This window comes from Conger conger, chromosome 13 (assembly GCF_963514075.1).
Source record: "Conger conger chromosome 13, fConCon1.1, whole genome shotgun sequence".
NCBI classification, from domain to species: Eukaryota; Metazoa; Chordata; class Actinopteri; order Anguilliformes; family Congridae; genus Conger; species Conger conger.
Window position 1 is genome coordinate 24,401,298 of NC_083772.1, and position 13,965 is coordinate 24,415,262.

Sequence of the window (13,965 nt, forward strand, 5' to 3'; positions counted from 1 at the left end):
CCACTATTTGCTGAACTTATGTCCATATAAAAATGTTGTCATTGCAACTGAATGGATTTGTAAGCAGTATGTATGCCCAGGAGTGACTGAGAATCATTTCTCTGCTTTTTTTATTTTTTTATCGTGATTTGCATTTGACTGATTAGAGTACTGCATTCAGATTTAACATTGCCCTTTACATTTTTTAACCATACTTCTTCATGCACTTCTCATCAAAGGCCACATGCTTTAAATGTAATGTAAATACAAGCACACATTGGGCTCCAGAATTTTTGGCACCCTTAATAAAAATGTAGAAACAAGGCTGCATATACAGTAATAAACAACATGGATAATGATATTATCAAACATATGGGAAAACTATATACTTCTATTTCAATAGATTTACTCTCATGTTTCAATGTTTTTTATTTAGTCATGTAATTTTCTCTGAAAACCACAGGTGCCCAAATTATTGTAAATAAAATTGGCAATACAATTTTACTTATGTAATTTAGCTAATCTCAGTCTAAAGGAACTATATTTTGTCATTCCATCACTTCCTGAGATCACTTGAATATAAAGATGAGGTAACAAGCATGCAAAATCCCTTTGTCAACCATCAACATGGGAAAAGACCTGTCAATTCAGAAGATACAGAAGGTAATTCACCATCACAAGCCGGGTAATGGGCACAAAAAAATACATAAATGGTTAAATATACCACCACAGCATTGTAAGGGCTACAAAAAATAAAAAGGCAAATGGAATGGTTGCATATTATCTCCATGGATGGTGAGGAAGATAATGAGGGTGGACATAAGCAACCCAAGGATTGCAGCTTGAGAATTGCAGAGATCGGCAAAATTGACTGAATACAAGAAGAAGCACCTCATATCTACTGTCAAATATGGCGGTCGGTCATTGATGTTTTGCTGCCAGTGGTCCAGGGGTACTATTTAATATCAATGGCACAATTAATTCAACAATGTACCAGGAAATCCTGGCAGAAAATGTGGTTGCCTCTGCCAGGAAGCTGCGACTTGGTCATCTCAGTCTCCAGACTTAAATCCCATGAAACTGAACTGAAGAGCGGGTATCTGAAGGATATCAATGATTCTGAAGTTCTGCATGGAGGAATGGTAAAAAATGCCTCCATATATGTTCTCTAACCTTTCACAAATAATAGGAAACTCATGGCTGTCATCTTTGCCAGGGGGTGTTTGCACAAAGTGTTAAGCCACAGAGTAAATAATTGTGGAACCGGATTTTTGGGGATTTTTTATTTTTTTATGTACAAATTTTGTACCAATTTTTTTCCATTGACTCATTAATAAAGCACATTGCTTTTCACATGTTGGAAAAATAAAGCTTATGTCTGTAATTTTTTTGTTTTTTGTTTCTGTGCATATTTATTAATAATTATGAAACAATAATTATGGAGCCCACTATATACGTGATCACCCTGATGCTGTTGAAGTAGTACCAGTATGGTTTACTCCAAAGAAGTCAGTGCAGTGCAGCTTAAGAATGAACAGTAAATCACTTGGAACTCCTCCTCCAGCTCACCAAGTCCTTGTCTGGAGTCACCTGTTCAAAAAGAGCTGGAATCTTCATTTTCCAGTATCATTACTTAAATTACTGGATAACATATTGGGGGGTTATTAGCCCGTAAGGCTTACTAATTCACTTCTAATTTTCTGTTTTGTTGTTGCTATATCTATGGTGGTTATACTGATGTCAACACACAAAGTAAATGAAATAACATGGCAAACCTATTTTGTAGGATAATGGAAAATAGGAATTATTGTCCATGTACCATAGTTGTCTGTTTTAAACTTTGGTTTTGCGGTTCAATTAAAATTCCTTCCTAAATCACCCATTTGCTTTTGTAACAAAATGCTAAACAAAGCCTACAACGTGATGAAATGCTATGCAAATCTTGAAAAGTGACATTGTCTGTGCCGCCTTCCTGCATCGCTGAAGTTCTAAATTAGCTTGCTAGTAAACTAATTATATGTGAAGTTATGTTAAGCCTAAAGTCAAAAATATATCTCCTCCTATGATATCTCTTTTTCTGCTGAAGCTCAGTTAAGTCCTTAAATCTCTCATGTTGTTAAACAACAAAAAGAGCAATACGCTTTTGAAATATTATAATGCTATTTTCACCGGTAATTGTGATTGAAATATTGTACTTTTACCTGCTGTGCACTTGCTGTGATCTTTTTCGTTTATTCACCGAATTTGTTAATATATATGTATTTGTGTTATAATGGGGTTTTTTTCCAGTTCTTTATTTATTATTCCCACAAGTAAATAATCTTTATGATTACATGAACTTCTTTTTTATATATTCTTTGTCAATAAAAACTAACAATAAAGTCTAAAATAGAACTACAATGTTACTCAAGCGCCATCTGGCGTTATAGTAGGCTATTTTCCAATTTAGCATATCGTCATTTTGCAAGCGACAAAGGCTTTTTGCAATCTAGTCAGTTTATGCTAACCATAAACATAACGCAGTCAGTATCAGTAAGCATGTCTAACCAAACTTAAAGGATAGTAATAATCCAGTTAATCTGGTTACTCCTAGTTAACTAGTCGTAGCTTTGGGAAATGTAGTTCGTATTGCCCCGAATACAGAGACTACATTTCCTGTCATGCTCCATGCGACTGCGACACACGCTGCAGTTGTTTTCCGCTTTGCTATCTAGATCTTTCCTGCTGTTGCGTTCGTGCTGTTAAAGCGTTTGTCCTGGGTAAACAAGATATATCAGTATTACATTTGAGATCTATAAGGTCGCGATCGGTAACTGTCAACGGTAAATATCAGTCGATTTGCGTATTTTAGCTGGTCGGTAGGCTAAGGTCGGTATGTTGCTGTCATCAGTCCCAAGGCATATGCTCATCCGATGCCGAAGGGCACGCAGTCTCTCTCCTTGTCGGGTTTTAAAGACAAGTTCGGGGGATGCTACAAGAAGCCAGACACTTCACGACCTAGAATTGAATCGTAACCCCATTGTTTCTACCTCCCGTGTCTCGAGGAAGGGCATTCTGAGCGAGGACGCAATGCCTACAAATGTAAGCTCGCATATGCAGTACCGTCATTTGACCGCCAGATGGATAACGAATCTACAGGGCAGAAGAAATTCGTGGAACGCTCTTGCCGCGGGAGGGCGCGCCAATAACTATTGGGAGGAAGAGAGCAAAGGGGGGAAAAGTTATTTCGGAGGTACTTCTGCTGGGGTCGTTTCAGCAGCGGCCCTTGCATACTGTCTGAAGAAAGACTCTGATTCAAAAGGTAAAATGTGTATGATTCCTTCTGATTATAGACTGCAATACGTTTAGATGATGCCGGTTGATGCATTACATTACATTACATTAATAGCATTTGGAAAACGCTCTTATCCAGAGCGACGTTATCATTAACATTATCATTACAATTACCTTCTTTTTCAGGAGACCAACTGCTGGACGCTTCACGAACGAATAATGCACAAGAAGTTACGAGGTAATGCTTCGTATATAATAGGCCTACATTTATCATTGACGCTTTATGAAAAATGCTTTTGGTACTCATGATTGGACTTGAAATGCTTTATCACCTGCACGCGCGGTTGTCCCAACAGAACCGAATCATCCAGTGTACGTAGGGTAATGAGTTACGAAGGTTTCCAAAGTCAAAACGGATGATTTATCATATGTCCACTAGAGGGAGCGAGTGATTCATGTACCGTTTGGTGAATCTCAAGCCACAACGCTTGAGAAAGCTGGAGTGCAATATTTTAACGACGATGGCCTGCATGTAAAATATCAGGATTTGCTTTCCCAATTTTAGACAGACTTATTGAAGTCATGATTGGACAAATATGTTAAGGGCTAGCCGGATAACTGAAACAACTCTCATTATGCCGACGATGCTGCTATGCAATGATTCAGAAACTATGACCCTGCAACTGTGGGCTCAGTTTCCATTGACTTGTGTTGTCTGTCACAGGTTCCTACCACAGAGACATATTTTAAATGGTAAGGTTTTTAAGGGAAGAAATAGGGAAGCCATAAATGTATATTAAACTGTTTATTCCAAACGTGAACTACCAGGTCTATTATGTTTGACTGAAATCATGTCTTCCACTATTACAACTGTTGAATATATAACTACTATTTGTAAAAGTCTATTAATGCATAGCGTTCAATTAAGCGGATGCACACATTGTTTTATCATTTGTATTTGATTTACTATTATTTTACTATCAGGGTATGTTTCCATAGTTTTAAGTCTTTGGTGTGTTTTGGGGTTTACTGATTATTACTATAATGCTTTTTAATGTGCAGAGTAGGCTACATGGACTCAGTGCCAAGAACAAGACTTTTTTTTAAACCAGCAGACTGGTAGATATCCACCCCTCTGCACTCTACCCATGGCAGTTTAGGGTTGGTCCTCCTCAAATGTGCTAAAATTCAAACACACGCAGGAAACCCTGTCACTCAATCGGTCTCTAAACCTCTGGAACATGCTGGCTGGGGGGGGGGGTGTACAGGCGCATGGGAGAGGAGGCACAGGAGGGGGTGCAGGCCATCTGTTAGCCCTCCTGTATCTGGGGCTCCGTCCGGCAAAGGTGGCCGGGTACCGCCCCGTCTGCCGGCTCTTCCTGCCTTCTGAGAGCTCCTCCGTTTCACCTCTGCAGTGTGCACTGAGAAGTAAAGACCTCACCGAAGCAGACCTGCACACTGTCCCAGAAAACTAATTAAAACATCGGCACACTGTTATCGCACGGAGATCCTTATCTGAGCTGTTTGAAATGTATTCCCGGTCCCCCGAGGAAGGTTGAGGAGCACTTTGTTATTCCACTGCATCCAAGACCGAGTCTCGCTTTCACTCAGGGCCCAGTGCAAAAGAATGCAGACGTTGCTGTGTACCAAGTTTGCATTTTAGTGTTGTCTCAAAATGAACGCTCAGCATTAAATGAGCATTCATGTTTCATTTAACAGATATCAGAAAGTTTGCGATGTCATCACAACAGCGGGACATGAGCAGTGGTGAGGGAGGGGGGGTGGAGATGGTGGAGGCTGCTGTTGGTGTATCAGGGTGGTTAGGAGCACACCTGTCTTTGTTTCAGGAGCGTCTGGCTGGCTCAACTGTGCAAAATATGTGTCTGGCTCGAGATTCCCAACAAAGGCAACAATGCTGTTGAAACTGGAGCCTGTGGCCCTGAGTGCAGTGAAAAGCTGTGGGTGACAGAGCAGATCGAGGCTGTGTGTGTGTGTGTGTGTGTGTGTGTGTGTGTGTGTGTGTGTGTGTGTGTGAGTGTGAGTGTGAGAGGGCGTGTGTGTGTTACCGCACAGATGGCTGTACCTCAGCAGCTCTAGGCCATGGATGTGTTAAGTGCTCAGCAGGAGCTGCACAGGTTGCGTTGGGGGAACAGGCAGGTAGCATAGCGTAGCGCTCTGTTTACACTAAACACAGAACACCAGACCTGGGACAGAAGGTGGAATATTGTTTTTTGTACTGAGTTGTTGAAGCGGAAGACACATGGTCAGGGTCATTTCTTTATGGGTTGCTGAGGCTAGACGCATGATTGGAGCGTAGAATCATGAGATGTTATTTTTTTTGTGAAGGAACATTTCACAGTAAACGTCCTTTGGGCATGTCAAATTAGACCAGTGTTTTCGATGTATTTTGCGGTATCGGAGATGGGCTATTCTTACCCATTGCACATCCCCTAATCTGTACAATCCGTGCCCTTTTCCATTGTCTCTGGCTATGCGCAGAATAACATGGCTACGGTTTTTCTCATTTCCAGCAACATGCCCTGCCTTTGTGTAAACGCCTCTTCCTGTCTCCTGTCTGCAGGCTGCTGGAGGAAGGAGCAGACCCAAACTGCCGTCACCGTCTGGGCTGGACGCCACTAATGGTGGCCACCATGAACCGGCAGCACTGGTAAGAGACCATCGCCCTTGTCTCCACTTCCTCCACTGTTCCCTTTGTTCCTGCATCTCAGGATATGACGCTCCCATGAGCCTCTGCTCGATGATGCATTTCCTGTTTTAAATATTTATTATTTATCATGTATTCCCTGTGTGTGCCAGTTAGGTGAGCTTAATTTAAGGATTGGCTTGCTACTTGATAAGATAATCAGTCAAACTCCCAATTATACTGGAATAATAATGTCTGCATTATTTTTAACACACTTTTCTGCCAGAATGCTAATCTAATAATCATGACTTTGTGTTATTGTGCCGCAAATGAGCAGTGTTTGTAGTGATTTGTCGAGTGTCTGGGGGACAGGTCTGTTTGGCCTGTGACTCGAGCGGTCAGCGTCTTCGAGGGAAGCGCTGGCTGTCGCGGTCAGACTCCTTTGATTTCTTTTCACAAGCCGAGGTCTTGTGAAGTGCAAAGTGCGTCTTTCACATCAGCGAGTGCATTCAAGAGCCGGCAGCACCCTGCCCAAATTCAATTAACCTCCCCCCCTCGGCAAACACGAGGGGGGAATCCAATTTGGGGAACGTGAGCCAATGGGGCGCATCCCACACAGAAGCGAGGGGGTCCTCCTCAAGAGTTACAGACGCAAGTTCACGGGGTGAACCAGCGGCCCCGCCCCGCGGGGGCTCCCCTCTCCCCTAGGGCTCTGTAGAGCGGGGATTATCCCCCACCCCGGGGCCCGCGCCCCCACATCCCGGTCGCGCCACCACACAAAGCGCCTACATCCCAGCTCGACCCGAGGGAGGCGGACCGGGGGCGAGGGCTTCCCCAAAACCCCCCCGATCGCTTAGGATGCATTTTAACGCCACCGCTAGCACACTCGCAGTGGTGAAGATGGTATTGAGAGACTACAACAAATATCCCGCTCATGCAACATCTCTATCCATATGTCATTTGTATGTAGATGTAGATGCTCAGATGTGATGCTTGCCCAAGCTTCAGTTCCTGCACTTAATGTTGCTTTCAAGTTTCGAGTGGCTCCAGTGACCATTATATTGGTAAACAGCCCTGTTCTGAAATAAGTACAGTGGCTCATTGGATGTTCTGGTGATATTACTGTCTGTCAAACTTCAATCATATTATTTAGTCATCCCTGAAGTGGGCCTACTGTTCGTTCTATTTGTTTTGCTGTGGAAACATAATCAAACTAAATTGGACTCATTTCTAATATTGCCCCATTACACTAATTATTGCAGATTGTAGTCTGCACTGCTTCCTATGGCGGAAGAAGAAAGCGGTCTTATGGCATGATATTCGGCTAACGGTTACATGATGAGTGTCTCTGTGCTGTTTGAAACGTCTGCCCTGAGTATCATCTTCTTTCATGCGCTTAATAATTACAAATTATGTTGACGTGTGGTTTTGTTTGTATCATTTCTGTAAAAGCCCTCTTAAATAAATATCATGTGTCCTGTCAAATGGTTTGAATGTCATAATATTTCTTTTCCATTCAATATTTTTTCGGCCATTGAAATGATCTGTTGAGAAGAAAGGATTTTGCTCCAAATCTCACAGCAGGCCGCAGTCCAATGGCTGCCTGCAAATAATATATAAAATATACCCTTCCACTGAAGGAGGCATGCAGAAACGCATTTATTAACTTACACTGAGCTGTCCACAACCCATTTTTGTAAAAAAAAGTCTGCCTTTAGTTTGTTGCCAAAACATATTACTAAACATTGTGGTGCTTTTTGTAAATCTTCTCATATTAACTTCCATGTATATGGTGATCTCCAATTATGTACATACATATTGCCAGTGGAAAATCCTATTCATTGAAGACAGAAGCATGCTGGACATATGAGGACTTCTGTTGGGTCTTTATGGCTGTAGTTCCTGGGTACTGGGAGCCAGATGTTGGGTCTGAATCTCTTATGGCTGTAGTTGCTGGGTACTGGGAGCCAGATGTTGGGACCATTAAGAGGCAGTGGGGGATGCATGTCACATAACCTGTAGACTGGGCTGCACACATCTGCTGGACAATGATGTGTTCTTTAGCTGGGTGGATACACTTAACCTGAGCTACACATTTCCCAATGATCAGCTGGATCATTTGTGGAGGATTTATGGTCGCTTAGCCTAGCAGGCTACATGTGGAGTGAGGAGAGACCTTTGACAAAGCAGTTCTGAAGACCGTGTAATAAAGTTCTGAGTGACCGGTGCTGGTCCAGTTCTGCAGACCATGTGAGAAAGCTCTGAGTGACCGGTGCTGGTCCAGTTCTGAAGACCATGTGAGAAAGCTCTGAGTGACCGGTGCTGGTCCAGTACTGAAGACCATGTGAGAAAGCTCTGAGTGACCGGTGCTGGTCCAGTTGGAATGAGACTGGATGTGGTGAGCATCCCGCTCCCTGAGAGAGCGTTAAGGCTGTGTTTGTGTAGCTTTGATGTGCCTGGTTTGGGGAGGGTGTGACCTGCCCTTATTTGCACTTTCAGCTAAAAAATAAAAAAGCTGGCCGTCCCCTCAGCTAGCCGCCCCCCTCCCCTCAGGCGGACAATGCCCCCGGCGGAGTGGAACGCTTGTTGACTGTTCCGAGCCAGCGGCCGGCGGGCCAGCGGGTTGGGAGGCGGAATGAAAGCTGCCCGTTTTCTTCCCAGCCGCCGGGGAGGGGAAGGAGGGGGGGAGTCCGAGCGGCGGCATTCTGGAGTGGGGATAATCCATTTTCGGGGGAACGCGGTGGGAATGTCATCAGATTATGGGCGGCCGAGGCTTTCCCGGTCTTGCCCGGTTTTTGGAATGTCCTGGAACTCTAGGCATATTTGTGATTTTACACCAGGTTGAGCGCATTGTGTGATAGCCATGGAGAAACAGTGGAACGGACCAGGACGAGGTCTGTGATGACAGAAATGCCCCCTTTCCGCCGCGTGTTTTGTAAACACCAGATCAGACTCACAGGCTTGTCCACACCCAAGGCCCGTGTGGCAGAATGAGCCTGGGGGCAGGGAGATACTTCCCTGATGTTGGTTTGAGAAGCCCAGCTACTGATTAAAATGCAATTTTCTTTTTTTTTGAGATGGGATTCATTTAAAAAAGGGTCATTTTATTGGATATCTGTACTGGATTTACTTCCCTCCCAGCCATTGGCTGCCAGTGGCATTAATAGACACTATTATTAGTGTGAGCTTCTCCCACTGGGAGATGGTGTTTTGACTGCAGAAGAGGACTGTAAGAGCGGTTACAATGAACGAGTGAAAACGTGAGGTCCTCATTCTTCCCATGCCCTGTGTCATAGTCCCCGTTTTTACACAGCCCCTCGGTATATCCTCTCTTCCCCCTTCCCCCTTCCCTCACCCCGATGGTTCTCCCATCAACCCCTGTTTCACCCAGCCCGGCCGTCCCGCTGCCCCCTGCCACAGCTTGTGTGGGGTGTCTGTTTGGAGAAGTGCTTTCCAGGGGTCACAGCTCTCTTTGGATCACTGCCCCCCAGTCCTGCTGCTACAGTAACAAAGCCCCCCCCCCCCCATCTGCTTAATGGCCCCCCTTCGCCCGCTCAGGTCTCCATGCAGACAAAGCCCCCCACGCACCCCCCCCCCCCCCCCCCCCCCAACCTCCCAACCCCCCAACCCCTCTGCCTGGAGCCCATTGAGGTGGGTCTCTCTGGAAACCATGGTCTAGTAGGCTACACCACAACACCACCCCCAAGGCAAGGCCGATTCCATCCACCGAACCAACCCCGTCTGCCCCCACCCCCCACAAACCTTTCATTCCACAAAGCATCTCGTGCAAAGAAGACACTATCAACTGCAGATCCTGAAAATGGAGCCTCTCTCTCTCTCACATACACACACACGCACACAAGAGTACACGCACACACATCCTGTCGACGTATCCTGGGAATTCAAAATGACACATCTGCGTACGGCCGCTGTCCGCTCCAACCTTGAGAAGGATGAGCGGAGAATAGACAGCACCCCAATCAGATTCAAAACTCGTTACCACAGGCCGAACGGTTCCTGGAATCCGTAAGGTCAGCGCGTCCGACCTCTCTGGAGCGCGGGTATCAGAGAGGCAGAGGGAGGAATCCCGTCTCTTTCCGGGTGTGCCTCCCAGAGAGTCAGTCTGTCCCATGCACACGGCTACATTTCACAATTGTAGTTCTTTTTTTGTGTGTTGTGTTTATATTTGTAGTCTTGTGGTGTCTCTGTGATGTTGAAGCTTTATCAGATTACTACTGCAGCAGCAGGGACAACACTCTGCTAGTCAGCTGGCTGGGGGCTCCTGTGACTTCACTGCAAAAATCCTGAATTCATTAGTGACAGGCCGATTTCATTTTAATCTCCTGGTGCAAAAAAACATGTATTCTCAGGTCTTACAGGATTGATATTGGAATTGGGACGCAGTTTGAGCGATGTTGGCCTTGAGCAGGGCTCAGTGCAGTCAGAGACGATGGGGAGAGGTACCAGCCCTGGGGAACGGGGTTTGGACCCAGTGCTGTCCCGGCCAGCCTGTCAGAACCTCACCCAGCCTGTAGATACACCCAGGCCCATGGGAGTGCCTGTCCCTCTGTCACCATAGAAACCGTTTTAGGGACTTTAGGGACAGAGGGAAGTGTACCAGACCAGCCCAGGTGCACGTTCTTCTGCAAGTTCCAGCTGTGGAACAATATTGTGCAAGTCACTTGAGAGGACATTTCCTTCTTATTCAATACACCTGTCGATCACTTCCTTTCAACTATTGATCTTTTTTTTAATATTGCTAAACTGATTAACTGTTTTAAGGTTATCATATGAACACTGGATTAAAATGACAAAGTAATCCCAGCTATGGTTTTCAGCTATTGTGGTCAGTTTTGGTTATTTCTGTGGTGTGACAATCTCTGTTTGTTTGAGCGATTGTGTTTTTTCAGTTATTGCCAACTCCTTCGTATTGATAATAAATGACTGGTTTAGTCCTCATAGCCGCTTCAGTCAGGCATAGCCGTGGCTCCAGTGTGTGAGTCTCTGTTTTTCTCTACCGCACAGTGCTGTTAAAGTCCTCCTGGGAGCCGGCGCTGACCCAAACCTGGGTGACAACTTCAACAGCGTCTACGACACGTCCAGAGAGAAGGGTATCCATTCCCTGGAAGGTAACTGCCTCTTTCTGTGTGTGTGTGTGTGTGTGTGTGTGTGTGCATGCGTGCGTGCGTGCGTGTGCATGTGTGCGTGTTTATGATAATATGAAAATGAGTGTTTGTGTGTGAGAATAGGAGTGCATGTGTCTTTGTGTACCGTGATTTAAGAGTATCTGTGAGAAAGAAATCTGTGTGTATGTATGTGTGTGGCAGAGAGAGAGGGAGAGAAAGGTGGGGGGAATATAATGACCACACAGATAATACTACAGCTGGAAGCTAGTTTGACGTTTTCGTTCTTATGAAAATCGAAGCAAATAAGATTTCCGAGTATTGCGTAGGAACCTCCCTGACCACGGCTTGAACAATAATATCTTTCTTAAAAGGGCCGCAGTTCTTCTCGCGGTCCAGTCACCTTGACCCATTAAAATATTCTCAGAGAGTGAGAAATATGCTCAGAGAGTGAGAAAGCTCATGTCTTTTGGTCTTTCTGCTTGCCGCGGACAATAGCAGTGATGATGACAAGCAGTTGGGGGGTTGCACCCCCTTGCTAAAAGAAATGATCTTAATTCTCCGATGCCCTGCACCATCCGTCTTGCGTCCCAACTTGACGTGGCTGTTGATATGTGATCATTGTCATAGCAACACGCTTCCAGGTGCCGGGATGCCCTGCCTAACTGCAGTCCTCAGTAAGCCTTGTTGTGTTGTGTTATTATTAGACGTATAAATTTCACCAAAGACAGTAAGATTATACACCACTGCTCCCCCACCCTCAGTCTTATTTGCATATATGTAAGCGTTTCATTTGGCCCCTTGTATTTATTTTTCATAACCGCAAACCCAACAATATAAAAACTGCAGTGGAAGCAGTGGAAAAGGGCTCGGCTGGAGACATATTTATATATGATATGTATATTACAGACATTTATATTGTTGGCAGTTTTTTGGGTCGTCTGGGAGGGAGATTTCCCAGACGCAGGCTGATGGATGGGGCCTGCTTCTCCCTGTGACGTTTTATTGAGTTTGCCATGATTATCCAGCTCTCAGACATTTGTTACAGATGACGACTAGGCCTGTCAAGAACACAGTGCCAGGGGAAGAGTGTGTGTGTGCACATGTTGTGTGCTTGTGTGTGCGTGCGCGTGTGTGTTTGTGTGTGTGTGTATGATAGAGAATGCAGAAGAGAGACAGTGTTTTCTATTTGTGTGCCACTGCGAGCGTTATTGATGTGTACACAACTTTCATGTGTATGAGCAGTGTTTGAATGGCATGGAGATACTGTGTCCCTTATTTAAACAAAAATGCTTTGTTTATGGCTTACTTATTTGATATCAGCAGCAAGAAATTATTTTTTTCCTCGCTGGCCTGCTCCTTCACAGTTATTAAGGGCTCTATTTTCCGGCTGCCGTAGTAGCGAGGTAGTGTTTCTGTCATGGAAATGGACGCCTGAGTCTTTCGGTCGTGTTGTGACTCACGGTGAGCTGAAGTGGGAGGAGAGCTGCTGCTCGGGTGTGTCGATCCAGACCGAGCAGCGCTTTGAGACGCTGCTGCTCTTTTCCAGTCTGACTCGCCCGCCACCTCCCTGCTCAGCCCAGGTCTAATGTGCTAGTCGCAGGGCAGCGTCTGACAGACTGTTCATTTTGGGGGTTTCTCATGCAGTGTGCGCATGGTCTGCCTGTTCATAAGCCAATCAATGCTTTTCATGGACCATTTTGTCCAGTGCGTTTTGATATAATCTCACAGAAAAACACAAACTTTGTATTCATTGTTCATTGTCTGTTTCTCTTTTTTAATTCTTTTATTTCCTCTATTTATTTTTGCTTTTAATTGTTTATGGCTGTTCTTACACTACACTGTGGTCACTGGGGTACTGTATTTCTTTCTTTGAGTGACGGTAGTTAAAATAAGTGACTGTAGTTAAACTGATAGCTACTGTACTGGCGCAAATTATGGTTAGACTGCACAGCGTTTCATGATTAATGCAGTGTTTTGCAACAATTATTTTACATAATGCATGTAATATAATAAATGTAATATCGACATAAAACTAAAACAAATAAATAGCTTTCAAACTAGTAATAATCAGAACACCAACCACCATGTATTAGTTCATACCAACATCATTAAGCAGTCTTATGTATTACTGTTTTACTGTAATGTATTACTGTCTTACTGTTGAAAATGTTATTACCTGCTTGAACATGCATTTCTTTGCCCGGTATTGTACTTAAAATTATAATATTACTGCGAATAGGGAAAAACGTTTTTTGGCTTGCGTACTTTATTTCAAAATGAATGATGATCACAGAATGTCATTATCATTTATGGTGAAGAAGATAACCGTTTTGAATAATTTTTTCAGATGAAACTCTCCCGAGAAACATCAACAGAACAAGGGACACACATAAAAAAAAGAGAACTGTATATGCCAGTATTGTATATGCAAGCTACATTCATTAAGTGCATTAGTTATCTCCTCCCAAGCGAATTCACCATCATCTGGTTGTGCTCAATATCAAGGAGACAGATAAACAATAGGAAAATGTTATTTTCGTACTGGAGGATATGTTACAATGTAGCCGAATGGAGAGTACGCTACACTGTTACAGTAGGTAGCCTAAAAATGAAGCTAAAAAATAACCCAGGAAAAGTCTGCAACTTGTGTGAGCAGCAACTGCCCGGTTTTCCCTTCTGAAGGAAATTGCTCAATTCAGGGAGGTCTAAGTAAGCCATGTCATGTGATTTAATTATTTAATCGTATGTTAAATATTATTTCTTTCTTTTGAGCAATAGTTCATACTAAATCATTTTACTGCAATGGACGGGATCATTGGTATGCTCTTCCCCGATTTAGTGTTATATAACTTCAAGATAGTGTTGTCAGTGTTTCTTATTTATAACATAGCATGTTTAAACTATTTAGCTACAGGTTTAATGGGCCCTTTAAATGGAATGAAA

The 13,965-nt window shown here is 44.0% G+C and overlaps 1 protein-coding gene across 2 annotated transcripts in view; it reads left to right on the plus strand.

Moving 5' to 3' along the window:
- The first annotated feature begins 2,642 nt into the window (after nt 1-2,642).
- The window catches only part of clpb (ClpB family mitochondrial disaggregase), a 35,321-nt gene continuing 23,998 nt past the window's right edge, over nt 2,643-13,965 (plus strand). For both annotated transcript variants that reach the window (XM_061217527.1, XM_061217528.1), the window contains exons 1-4: nt 2,643-3,280; nt 3,439-3,490; nt 5,834-5,920; nt 10,922-11,025. In XM_061217527.1, the coding sequence (XP_061073511.1) occupies nt 2,854-3,280; nt 3,439-3,490; nt 5,834-5,920; nt 10,922-11,025 (670 nt within the window). In that variant the 5' untranslated portion in view covers nt 2,643-2,853. The remainder of the gene's footprint in view (nt 3,281-3,438; nt 3,491-5,833; nt 5,921-10,921; nt 11,026-13,965) is intronic.